The sequence below is a fragment of the Bombus pascuorum genome, chromosome 16, assembly GCF_905332965.1.
Source record: "Bombus pascuorum chromosome 16, iyBomPasc1.1, whole genome shotgun sequence".
Classification (NCBI taxonomy): domain Eukaryota; kingdom Metazoa; phylum Arthropoda; class Insecta; order Hymenoptera; family Apidae; genus Bombus; species Bombus pascuorum.
Window position 1 is genome coordinate 4,183,592 of NC_083503.1, and position 13,496 is coordinate 4,197,087.

General features: G+C 34.0%; 1 protein-coding gene across 1 annotated transcript; it reads left to right on the plus strand.

Annotated features, from left to right (window-relative positions):
* The first annotated feature begins 678 nt into the window (after window positions 1-678).
* LOC132915255 (uncharacterized protein C18orf63-like) lies at window positions 679-2,024 on the plus strand. Its single transcript, XM_060975069.1, has 5 exons — window positions 679-1,092; window positions 1,195-1,330; window positions 1,406-1,580; window positions 1,661-1,823; window positions 1,908-2,024. Exons 1-5 carry the CDS (start codon window positions 929-931, stop codon window positions 2,008-2,010), a joined length of 741 nt encoding a protein of 246 aa, XP_060831052.1. The 5' UTR covers window positions 679-928; the 3' UTR covers window positions 2,011-2,024.
* The last annotated feature ends 11,472 nt before the right edge of the window (window positions 2,025-13,496 follow it).

Genomic DNA, 13,496 nt, shown 5'->3' on the forward strand with positions numbered 1-13,496 from the left:
TTCGACATGATCTTCAACTCACCTGTAAGAACGCGCTATTCATCTCTATCATTTTATGGGAGAACTACATGCATGGTGTCGATGATAACTATTTATGTAAGTACATAGTAATTAATTCATTCGTTACCGAATACGGTATGCATAGTGTTGAAATTTGAATTACGCGGCGTTTACTTCAAATAGCTTGAAATTACGAATATACAACATAATTGAACATTACCGAACCGTTGTGTTACATATGAATCTGGCCTTATATTTAGCGATATCAATATGCAATTTAAAATCGAAATTTGAAATCACGTTCGCATATCTGAAATGCCAAATATATCCATATATTGGTCAAAAATTCGATGCCAGTACTATAGCAAGGAGTGAATAAGAATTCAAAGTACAGGAAATACGCTATTGGAAAACTTTAAGTTTCGTCGTTAAAAATCACAATAAATTAAAAGGTTTTCATTCAACCATGCAAGGTTATTAAAAAATGTTTTGTTTTCTAAGGGAGAATTAGAAGCAAGTCTCTATTAAAAAAGCTACACTTACATCTTAATATGTAGTTATCTTCAATTTTTCGCGCACTTTATTGAACAAAGCGGTTCAGCGATCCGTACCAATATACACAATATAAACTCCTCGGTAACCGCTAAATAAGATACTATGTTGGTAATAGAAAAAGAGTCGTCTTTTTACTTAACAAGATTTTAAGTTTCTTTTAAATATGAAAAGTTTGGATGTCTCACATACAAGTTTAATTTTAACATAATTGAGAATAAAGCTTCTTCGTAAAAATCATATTTAAAATACTACTACAACTTTTAGAATTTTAAATGTTGGCTATTCGTTCGAAAATACGTTTTTGAAAAATTGTTAGTATAAATTGGATCTACAAGAACATAAAATAATTAAGAATAGCAAGCAATTATATATAATGGATGCTTGTAATCTTATGAATAAAAAGAAAGAACTATCGGTTCTGTACGCTTTATTTCCGGAAATGAGTAACCTATGTTGTGCAATTTGCGAAATTGATATTGTTGAAGTTCATGATCCATCGGCAAAATCACATTTTTATTGGCAAACAATGAAATGCCGGTAAGTCAAGGGCAAATTCTGCCCTTTCAAAAATTTTCTATTCCATAATATTATCTTAATGATCTTAATGATCTTTATGTTTTACTAACAATAAAATTTTAGATTACTTATTCATTTAATATCTGACGTTATTGCTTCACCAGTAATGGGTACAGAAAGATATATATTTGTTATAACGCATAAACAATTTACTGAAACTGGTAGATTGGACAAAATTTTGAGAAATTTTAAACTAGTGGTATATTCACGATACAAATCTTTATTGACTCTAAATATATTATTTCAATGATAAACTGGTTTTTATTTCTGTCAGTATCAAGGATTAAGATCAGTTACTACAGAAGTTTATAAAAGTTGCCTTAGGTATACGATACAAACTAAGATAGCTCCTTTGTGGAATAAAGTTGATGATTATTTTGTTCAAGGAAAACATTTTTATAACTTTATAGAAGGAACTAGAGCATTAAAATTAGATATACTTATAGGGGGTAATAGAAAATCTAATTTTGTTCTTCGTATGACTAATATTAAAATAATATGAAATATATTAACATTAAAAAGTTTTTAGAAAGGAAAATGTATTTCCAATTTCATGCAGAAATACTTAAAATTCCATATATAAGACTTGAAGATTATCTTCCACCATCTATTATATCACATTTTTTAGCAGACCCTAAAGGATACGTTGATTTATCTCATTATAATCTTCCATTTGTACACGTGTTACCAAGGTAACTAATTTACTTCATTTAGTGGAATATATATGGAATATATATGTATATTTGGTTCAAATAAAATTTTTTTATTTTCTGTAGTACAAAAAAAGGTAAACTATTATCTGTATCTAAAGAACTTCCAGCAAAATGTGCTTTCAAAGATTATGACCAATTACGTAGACACTGGAAAAATATGGTATAAACGACAATATCTATATTTATTCATCTTGCAATTTCCCTTCAAATATATTTTTTGTATATAAATATGTATAACGTTTTAGTATGGATATTATTTACCAAAAAATAAAGATGGAATTTTATTTTATGAAATTAAATTTCCAATTTCCAAATCTAAAGTTTTTACATATCCTCAAATGTGTGTAGCAAGTAGTCCATTAGAAATTATTCCAAATAGGGAAAAAGAATCTACAATTACAAACTTTTTATCTGATATGCTTATGAAATTACCTGGAGTTTGTGGTAAACGGCTACAGATATCCAAAGATACTCCATTTGACACTACAGTGAGTTACACAGAATATTTAATAATTTCTATTCAATAGTCGTAAATAAAATCTATTCTCCATTATAAACAGAAACCTTTAAGTATAAAATCAAGTAATGCATCACAAAAGGACAGAGGATTAAGTACGTATCTTAAGGAAAAGGGTAATACTATCTCACAATTAGAATTTTCCGATGAATATATAGATGGATTGACAAAAGATATGAATAGTGCTACAGCATTCAGAACGCAATTAATTAAAATTCATCAAATTCGTAACGTACAAAATCAAAGTGGTACTAAGATAATAATATACCTTTACAAATTCAATGTTTAAATACTATGCAAAATTCATTTATACAATATGTGGAAAATAATTTTATCACAGATAATACATCAAGATACCCAAATTTTACTGTATCAAAGGAAAGAACAATTTCTACGTACTTTAAAATTCAAAAGATGAATTCTTATGCCAAGGCAAAAGTGGTATCTTTTTTCTACATTTTCTTTGTAAGATATATATTTTATCTTTCATTGTTTATGCTTTGCTTATAATCTTCTCTATTTAAAAATAGCTACCGCAAGAAAAAGATCAAAGACAAAAACATTTAACGCTAAAGGAGAAACTATCAAAAGCTAAATCTGATAAAGACAGCAGCTCATCTTTATCCAGTATATACATATTTATGTTTCTAAATTCTGTATGATTAAGTGAAAATTACATATAATTATTCTATAATTCATTATATAGGATCAAAACAATATTGTGGAGACAATGGCAAAAATAAATCAGTTAGATCAAATGAAGAATAGTGAATTGAGTGATTGTCTAAATGTGCGTTCAATGATCCTAAAGCAAAAAAAAGTGTACTTATTCATAAAGTATTACCACACATCAAGAATACAACAATTTTACAGCAATTTCGTATGTAAATCTATGTAAATGTATCTTTATAAGCAAAAATAGAAATGTATCATATGTGTTCTCAAGTGTACTAAGTTGGCATAAGAAATAATACTAATATGCTATAACATAAGATATTATATTTTTAAATTTATGCATTAAAGCAGCTTTAGTATATAACAATTAAAATAATAATATATAATTAGATATAATTAATAAAGGGTTATAAATTCTTTTTGCGTTGCTGATTTTTTATGATCTGTTAATCACTTCAAATATAGCTTTTCTGTCAGCTTCATTTTTTATACCAATTTCAATTAAACCTTCATTAGTTATAAGTCATAAACAAATCAATGTCAACCTAAAATAAATTTACAATATTAATTTGTAATAAAATTTTACACATACATACATACATACATACATACATATATATATATATATATATGTATACATTGTTCAAGAAATATAGGCACATATAGATCTAATCCGCAATGTTTCAGTAAAACAAACATTTTTGCTTCTTCTGAATTGAAAATTATTGCTCTTGGAGGTATCCTGTAACGTGGTGGCGTTGGTTTATTTTCCCCAAATACATTTTCATCATTCATAGTTGGAGGAACATTTTGTTGGCGCAATGGACTAAATTCAAGCACATATTCAAGACTAGTATCAGGATCTTCTTTGTCTTTACTTTAATATTTAAATCTTGTGACCGAATGGACTGTAATCTTTGCAAGCCATACAGTTCAATTAAAATATCCTAGTTATTTTGTATATGTTTCCATTGTGGATTTCTGGCATTGGCGGTAATAATAATCTCTTTCTCTTGGATCTTAGCTTTCACATTCCCTATTGTGTCAGAAACTTCCACTTCAAGAGTAATAGTTTTCCCTCTTAAGGTCTTAACAGAGGTCTGCATGTTGCTAGATCTGGGGAACTGTACAAAAAGACAAACAGATTGTATTGATGTACAATATCGTGAAAAAATGTGCAGTGGTAGTAAATCCTAAAATAAACATTTTCAATAGCTGTAAATTTTTTAAATTTTTAATTTATAAAAACATTAATCAGCTGAAGTTTTGTTAAACAAAATAATGAGGTCACAAAGTATCGGTTACTTGAAAACTCATATAATACCTTTTTACATAAACATGGAAGAAACAGCTGCTATACTTACATTTATTGAAATAATTTATAGAATAGGGTAGACAATTGCAACACAAGTCAATTTAAATTTCATTGATAAGCAAACATAGAAAAGCTTACAACATAATGCACAACATTAACAGAGAACGTTATTATATAGAATTATTACATTATTGCATAGAAAATCATTGACAAATGTTCAGAGTAATCCTTTTATATCATTTTATAATAAACCTTTGAATTTTTCCATATACGACTCTTTAAATCGCAAGTTGTTTCCTTGGATGTTATCGTTTTTCAGATGCCGTTTAAAGCTGTTATTACATTGGTTTTGCTTTTGATATTTAATTGATTCATACAGATTAATAAACTAATTAGTTTCGTATGCTGTGTATTTCACCACCTTGCACAACCATTTACGATACATTGGTTACGCAGATAAAAACAAACGTGACGGACGGGGGAAAACAGAAGAGAATCGCAAGCAGTTGTACCAAATCTGGATTTAGGAACCAGTGATGATACCAACATGACATTTATCTCGACAAAAGCCAGTTTAGATTTCCAGCTCAGAATCTTTGGTGCCTAAGGCGCATAAAATGCAAGATGCTAGAGAAAGATAATGAAAAATTCGAAAAACAAGCGAAATGAGAGCAATGGGATACCGTAGATACGCCGCTTCATTGAACACGAATATAAACAGCTGCTAGAGACATTCAATAATGAGAACGATTATTCATTTTAGCAATTTCAGGATTGTTAGTAACAAAACATAGGCATCGTCGATTTTAATGGTTTTACTTCGTCGATACTTTTTTTCGCATTTGCCAAACGAGAACGTTCCCCCCGATATTTTTCAAGATTTTACTGCTTTTCAAGCTAAGTGTATTGCTTTAAGTAATAGCTTTAATCTTCGTCTTTCCTATCATCTAATGCATACGCAATTAACACTTTTAGTGCCAAACGATGGTATATTGTTGCCAAAGTTAAGGAACTTTTGCGAAAAGTGACAAGTGATATGATATGATAGATAAAATATAATATAACATAATGCTACGGTGTCTTATTATTCGCATCGCGAGAGAACTTTATCTCAAAATAAATTAATAAATTCTTACAAACGGTTGAATTTTCCTGCAGAAACTCTGTGTGACATGTTTCACACATTGAAACAATTGTATTAAACAATACTTATTTGTAAAAATAATTTTATTATGTTCCGGGATGATTAATAATATTTAGGACAGATATTTTCCTTCTACTCTTCTACTACTACTATAGTACGGTACATTGCGGTACGGTAGGGGGTGGAGCATCAGTGACATTTGATTGGTCGACAACTTGCGCACTCTGCACAGTGCCGTATAGTGGGATGAAGGAGTAATGTGGTAGGGATAATTGTATAAAATGGCACCAGCAAGCAGCAAGGTTTGAGATTCAAGGTTCAGTATTACTGTAAGAGTGGAATAGTTTGTGTGGTTCATTCGTACGACGTCGTCAGTATCAGAAATGTTGCCGATGCAAACGATTGATCCAATGTCGTCGGTTCCATCGTCGTCGCGTGGCATTCAAGAACAAGATGATCTTCGTTTTGAAACAGCAAGACTCACGACTTTTCGAAACTGGCCTGTACATCTTGCCATTCCCCCTACAATACTTACAGCAGCAGGATTCTTTTATACGGGCATATCGAATAAAGTCAAATGTTTTGTGTGTCAAGTGGAGATAAATTACTCTTCAGAGCATCTTATTCCCATGCGAGTTCACAAGGCATATTCTCCGGAGTGCAAATTCGTCCGCATGGAAGATTGTGGTAATGTGCCAATTGAAGAAAGTAACCGTTCAAGACCAAGAAGCGTTAGCAAAGAATCAAATTTGGAGTATCTTTCTTACGAATCCAGATTAGACACATTCGCAACATGGCCTAATACGTGTATAAAAATTGAAGAATTAGCCGATGCAGGCTTCTACTCCAACGGAAAAAATGATACGGCGGTCTGTCACCATTGTGGAATTGCTATAGACAATTGGAGTCCTGGAGAAGATCCGTGGAAGCGACATGCAATTTCGTCTCCTGGATGTTGTTATATAATCAAAGCACGGGGTTTGGAATATATTAAGAATGCAACAGGCCAAGACTTCTACGAAACTCCTACAGAAGTAAGTAGAAAAACTTACACCCTGAACCATATGTATAATTAATAATTCCAATATATACTTATGTACATTATATTTATTACAGGCACCAATAGAAACTACAGTTGGCAATCATGAGAGATCCCATGATGAAAATGAAACTGACGATAATACTGTCGCTGAGAAAATTGGTAAGTAATAAAAATAAAAACACAGATAGATCGTACATTCTTTAATTTGTATGAAATCCGTATACGTATAATAAATTTGTGTTATATATTATATTTAAATATGCTGTTTACTATTTTAGCTGCTCTAGAGCAAGAAAATCATGAATTGGAGGATGCTCGATCGTGTAAAGTTTGCACGGTTCGAGAAGCAACAGTTGTATTCCTACCTTGTGGACATCTGGCAACTTGCCAGTATTGCTCCCCTACATTTACGAAATGCATAGTTTGCCGAGAAGAACTTAAAGCTGCAGTTCGTATAGCTTTTTCTTAATGCATGCACATGTATATATATATATATATATATATATATATATAATTATGTACATATATAAATTATCATGTTCATATCTCTTATATCAATATACTTTATAATTTTTAAGAAATGTTAAAATATTAAAACGTTAAATTAAAATGTGTGATAATATGTAAATAGAAACATTAAATTAAACTAATCAAATACATTTTTTCTGTATATTTTTGACTTTTCTTTTATTTTAACTGTTACTTAATAAAACATTAATTAGTATCATGTATCTTATCATACCTGAATAAAGTTAACTTTTTTTTTAGTAATCTAACTAATTGTTCCTTGTTTTATTCCCCTTATTGTTAGTAAAATGAAACTGTATTATACATATATATTTCTAATCGTAAAATCATAGCTTACTTTTTCTCTTATTGTACTTTCATTCTTTATGCTTCGCTTGTAATCTTCTCTATTTAAAAATAGCTACCGCAAGAAAAAGATCAAAGACAAAAACATTTAACGCTGAAGGAGAAACTATCAAGGGCTAAATCTGATAAAGACAGTAGCTCATCTTTGTCCAGTATACAAATATTTATGTTTCTAAATTTTGTATGATTAAGTTAAAATTACATATAATTATTATATAATTTACTAAATAGTATCAAAAAAGTATTGCGGTGACAACTTTATAGCTAGGTACTTACTGTCTCACTCTACTACTAGTTTTAATGAATTACTTGATAAATCTAAGTTTAAAATGAATAAAAATTAATAATTAGGAAACCGGAAATTTCTAAAGGAGCGTTCAGACGATCAATATTTATTATCAATACTATTGTCAATATATAAGGTTCTCAATATTGTATTGACAATGTACAGAGTATTTAATTTTGGAAAACTAAGGTCAAACAGCGGTTGTAGAGGACATATGTATACACTCATACAGAAAAGTAATTCAGTACTGATGTTTAAAACATTTCAAGCTCATCAAAATCGTTGCAGCATTTATCCAATTAACTGTGTTCGACGCGTATACACGACATTGCTTGATTTTAATTACGCACCCCGTAAGAGATTTTGAAAACTCAATTCCGCAGTTAACTGATTAAGATCGAAGATAGACAGAGGAACGAAATTGGGTACAGAAAGTCGGATCTCGCAACAATGTTCGTCTCTCTCTAATGAAATCTTTGTTAAATTTCTTAGGTGGAAAATCGTACACCGTTTGTCACAGTAGCTTTACAAGAGTGCGAACGAATGAATCTACTGTGTGAAGAACTTGGAAGATACCTGCAAGAATTAGAATTAGGTTTAAAAGTAATGACAAATTTTTATGCATTTTTACATCTGTGCTGTATACTTTTTTTACGCAAATGCTACATGGTCTCTCGCATGCACGACAATTTCTAACAAAAAGGAAATTTCTCTCTGCCCCTACCATCGGTGCACGCATTGTATAAACCTGCAGAGTACGCGTGAATTTTAATAATTTAATATTTGTAATATTTGTATATTTTTATAATTTGAAAATTTAATATAATAATTAAGATAATTTGGTCCAATTCGATATTTGACTCTTTTTCTATAATTAAGAAGATTGCTGACAACAAAAGTTTGGGTTATCGGAAAGTTATTGGGTCTGTTACGTCGCGCGAGATGGTCCGTGCGACGTCCCTTTCGGTCTGGCCGTTAAGGCCTACCCCTCGGTTCACTGACCTGCAAGAAACCCAAGGAACCACTATAAACCGAATCTTTTCAGCTGAACTTCTATTCACACAAGTATTTTCGGTTTATGGATGGTCCTTTGAGCAGTCCTTGGGTTCATTGCACTCTCTTGCTAATTACGGAGAAAGCAGATATGCCCAGCAAAATTGCTGATTTTTCCCAAGAACAAGGACACCCATGAGCCATATCTGCAGGAGACTTTCTCCTCATACTTTGTTTGTTAACATTGGCTATAACCATTGGGCATCGCGGATCGTTACCCTCACTATTCTACCGAAAAGTGTGAACAACGAATCCGCGTCCTTAGTTCAGAAAGGGTACACCTACATCCAGCTTTCCTCCTAAATAGTACCAGTTGGTTCAATCACTTCTCTTCTACTCCTCTTACACTGCTCACTGCTCTTACACTCCTCGGACAGTCAAGTACTTCGCTCTAACATACCTCAGACTGTTCTATCGCTCATCGGGCAGTTACGATCTTGGGATATAACGCGCTACACTATCAACCCTCGGCTTAAACATTGTACTTTCGGCCGACATCAAAACTTTTTCTGTCTATGTTGTAATCTGGTGTAAATATATCTATCTTATATAACTGTAGACTACAGTTATTCAACCACAAACACCCCTATTATCCCAAAAGAAATAAGGGGATCGCCCTGCTCGCGGTGTCGATTCGTATAATCGTAACGGGAATTTAAAAATGACAAACGGAAACATTCGATAATTACACAAAAGGATCCCATGCACAATTGCATAGGCGTCGTTCCCCCTACGCGACCCCTGACGTACCGGAAATCGAATATCGCTGAGACAATGTATCTAGATACTAAATCAAAACTAAAAATGTTTCATCTTTTACCCTTTCTAAATCATCCTTTTACTAATATATTTGTGATATCTTTCTGATTAGGATGAATCCAAACAAATAATTTTGATTATATTTACTTATTAATACGTCTTTAATTAATATTTATATAGTAAGCAAATATGCCTATTGGTTAATTTTATTGATCACAAATCAAAAATAGAAAATTTAGGTATTTGAATTAAAGGTCAGCTTAGGATTAGGTTGAGGTTAGGTTTAATGTTTGCCTGGCGCGCCGGCCTCCACACAAGAACTGGCGCGCCGGGGTTGAGGGCTCTCGGGGTCGTCCTCCCAAACTGGGACGTTTGGTTGGACGGCGGCGCGCCTCCCCTGACCTATAGAGTGACGCAGGTGCTCACGGCCAACGGATGCTTCGGTGAGTATCTGCGCCGAATCGGAAAGGAGGCGACCGCGCGTTGCCATCACTGTGACGCAAGAGTGGACTCGGCGCAGCACACCCTGGAACATTGCCCGGCGTGGGCAGCGCTGCGACACTCTCTCATTGGGGAAATAGGGCTCGACCTCTCGCCACCGGCGATCTTTAAGGCGCTGTTGACGAGCGAGAGAGGCAGGAAGGCCGTAACCTCCTTCTGCGAGCAAGTGATGCTGTGGAAAGAGGCGTCGGAGCGGGAGAGGGAGCGGGCCTCCCATCCCGAGAGGATTGGCCGAAGAGGACTTGGCGGTGCCCGTGGACGCGCCTATATGGGGCGTGGGAGAGCCGCAGCGACCTCCGAAGGGGAATGAAGTTAGGCGCTGGACCTTCCAGCACCCGGGAGATACCAAACAGTCCGGTTGGGGATCCGGACGCCCTCTGAGAGAGGGAGAGACGTAGTATAAATGTTAATATTGCGCGGGTGGGGGCCCCGGTGTGTCACCGCAGCGGTTCCCCGGCTCCCCTCGACGCAGTAGAGACAGTCTTCGTGGAGGTTTTAGTCGGTTGGAGTCCGACACTATCACGCCGCCCTCCCCCCTAGAGGCGGCGGGTGTCCGTGCGGATTTCCTCCACGGAAAAATGAAAAAAAAAAAAAAAAAAAAAAAAAGGTTTAATGTTTGCGGTATGCTTCGACTCTCAGTCGCTCTTTTTCTTTCACTCGCATTTCCTCTTCTACGTTGGGCACATCTAAGAACTCAAGAACTTTTAGAACAGTCTCTATATGCCTATAATTGCAACATTTGATTTCCGATTTCCGTGCAATTACCGAATGTTTCTTATATGTGTTTCTGTAACCTAATTTCCAAATTGTATGTTATATAAAATACTTTAAAATATATCATAAAGAAAGAAATCATTGTAGAATTATACCATACGATGAGTGCAATGACAAAGCGACATTCTCCTACGATACCATTTTAATATCTTTTTACAGTGTGATATCGTTGGACTATAACTTTATTTAGTCATAACTGATAGTGTAACTTTTTAATTAACTTTATGACCACTAAATTGGTGTATTTTATTACAATATTGTACTTTATAAAAGCGGAAATGGAATCGCAATTAATTGGGGACAATTCCAGGTAAGGAATAACTGGTAATAACAACAACAAAAAAGAAAACGCGTTGCTAAAGTCAAAAAGGGAGATTTGTCCGTTCGGTCATTTAGCGATGTTCTTCACAGAGAGATCTGCGCGTTCTGTTGGCTAAGTGTTAAAAAAAGTAAAAAAGCCAACACCACACGGAGTTCCCAAGCGGTCACCCATCTAAGTACTACCCGTGCCCAGCGCTGCTTGACTTTCGTGATCGGAAGAGAGCGAATATTTTTTTTTTTTTTTTTAAATAGTTTATTTAGCCAAGATTTGATTTTTCTTTATACATTTTTGAGATTCACAATAGACAATGAATTTGAGTATTGTGTGTTAGGCAAAAGTACCGATACGCGACGGTACGACTTAGCCATGCTCTATTATGTGTCATGGTTTTTCGGTTTTTGTGTTTATTTTTGTTTTTTGGATTTAAGTCGCTATGGAGCGTGGTTTTTGTGTATTCTTGTTTATGTTGTATTTTGTCCTGAAACTTGGCCGCAAAACAGGACTCCTCGGTGGTTTACTTTTGTGCGTTGTGGGATTTTTTATGGGGGGGGGATGATAGGGGCGGGGAGGGAAATGTTAAATTGGATTATTTACAATGATTACAGTATTTACATATTTACAGTATTTACATCTAGGTTACCCGGTGGCACAATTGGTTTTTATCGAATTGGTGGTTTTCTCTCATATTTTATTATGGATTTGGTATCCACCAATATTTTTTTGTGTTTTTTCTGTGTTTGTCTTTAGTGTCTTTTAGGGGGAGGACCATGTTGTACCTCCATCTGGTGTCTGCGGTCTGTCCGTTTAAGTTTTCCTCGTAGAGTATTGTCTTTATCCCTATTTTTCTTTTTATGTGGAAAATTATCGGAATATTGTTTTGGTCTTGGACGTAATTTTTTTCTTCTAGGTATAGGTACGCTTCTGGGGGGATGTAGCCTGTTGTCATTGTATTTTTGTAATATAGTTCGTTTGGGTATAAGCCGCTGAAGATTAGGCTGTTTTCTTTCATTTTTGACGCTTGTGCGACGTGATTTCTTGCTAGTTTTAGGATGTGACAGTCAATGCGGTGAATGTTGGCTAGGTCGTAAATTTTTTTATTTATTATATATTTTTTGTGTCCGCTGTGTTTGCATCTCTAAGCATTCTGGCAAGCTCTGATGCATTTTCTTTCGAAAACGTGAATTCTCTCCATTAGCGATGCTGGTATGTTGTACCAGATAGATACTTTACGCAGTTTTTGTGCGGTACGAGTGCCCCTTTGGTTGCTTTTTCTTTTAATTGGAAATTTTTGCAGTGTTTTCTTTCTGCTGGGCCGATTTCACTAGATTTGGGTTTGAACAGTATGCTTTCGCATTTGCTTGCGTTGATTCTTAGTTTCCATGTGTGGTAGTAATCGTTGATTTTGTCGAAGTGTTCTTGGAGATCTGTTTTTATTGTTTTAGTTTTGCGGCCTGTTACCTAGATGATTAGGTCGTCTGCGAAGGCTATGGAGCGTTTATGGGTAGATTTGTTCATGTCGAACAGGTTTAATACGTCACTGTTGTAGATGTTGAAGAGTAGCGGGGAGTTTAAAGTACCTTGTTGGAGTCCATTTTTTATGGTGAATTCTTTGTTCGATGTATAAGAACCCTCAGTCATTATGCATGTTCTCTTTGTGATCATGTCCCATACTATTTTGATTAAGTGTCTCGGGAAGCTTTTTTTTATTAATTTATAAATGAGGCCTGGGATCCAGACTGTGTCAAAGGCTTTTTTGAGATCTATTAAGCAGGCGGCTACTCGTTGTTTTGCGTTTAGTGCCCAGCAGATATCTGACGTGAGTTTGTTTGTCGCGTGTAGTGTGGAGAGTTTGTGTCGAAAGCCAAATTGGTTTTCTGGTATAATGTTTTTTTTTTGCAGAATGTAGTTGGGGGTTGTTGATCTTTACCTTAACTTTCGTTATCGGACGAGAATGAGTGCTTTTTTAATTTTTAATTACAACCTTTATTGCCCAAGAAAATACAGATTACATATGTCATATACTCAATAAACAAAGAATTTCAGTTGAGAAGTGGCTCTGGCAAAAGTATCGTTAAACGTGACGGCATGACATACTTGTAAAATATTTGGAATAAGATTTACGTGTTTTTTACATTACAGTAATTGATTGTATTAAAACTGCTCATAAGCGGTAATTTTATACAATACTGGCCTTTTTTCTTCTTTTGTGCGTAGTATATGACAGCAAAAATTATTCAACGTATTGAAAATAAATTTCTTTATACATAGACTGCAATATAAATGGGAAAAAGACACAGCAACCATTTATTTATATATAAATATATATGAAAGATGCCGATATTATTTTCTTTTGTTTAATAGTTTAATTGTTAAACAGTTTAATCATTATTA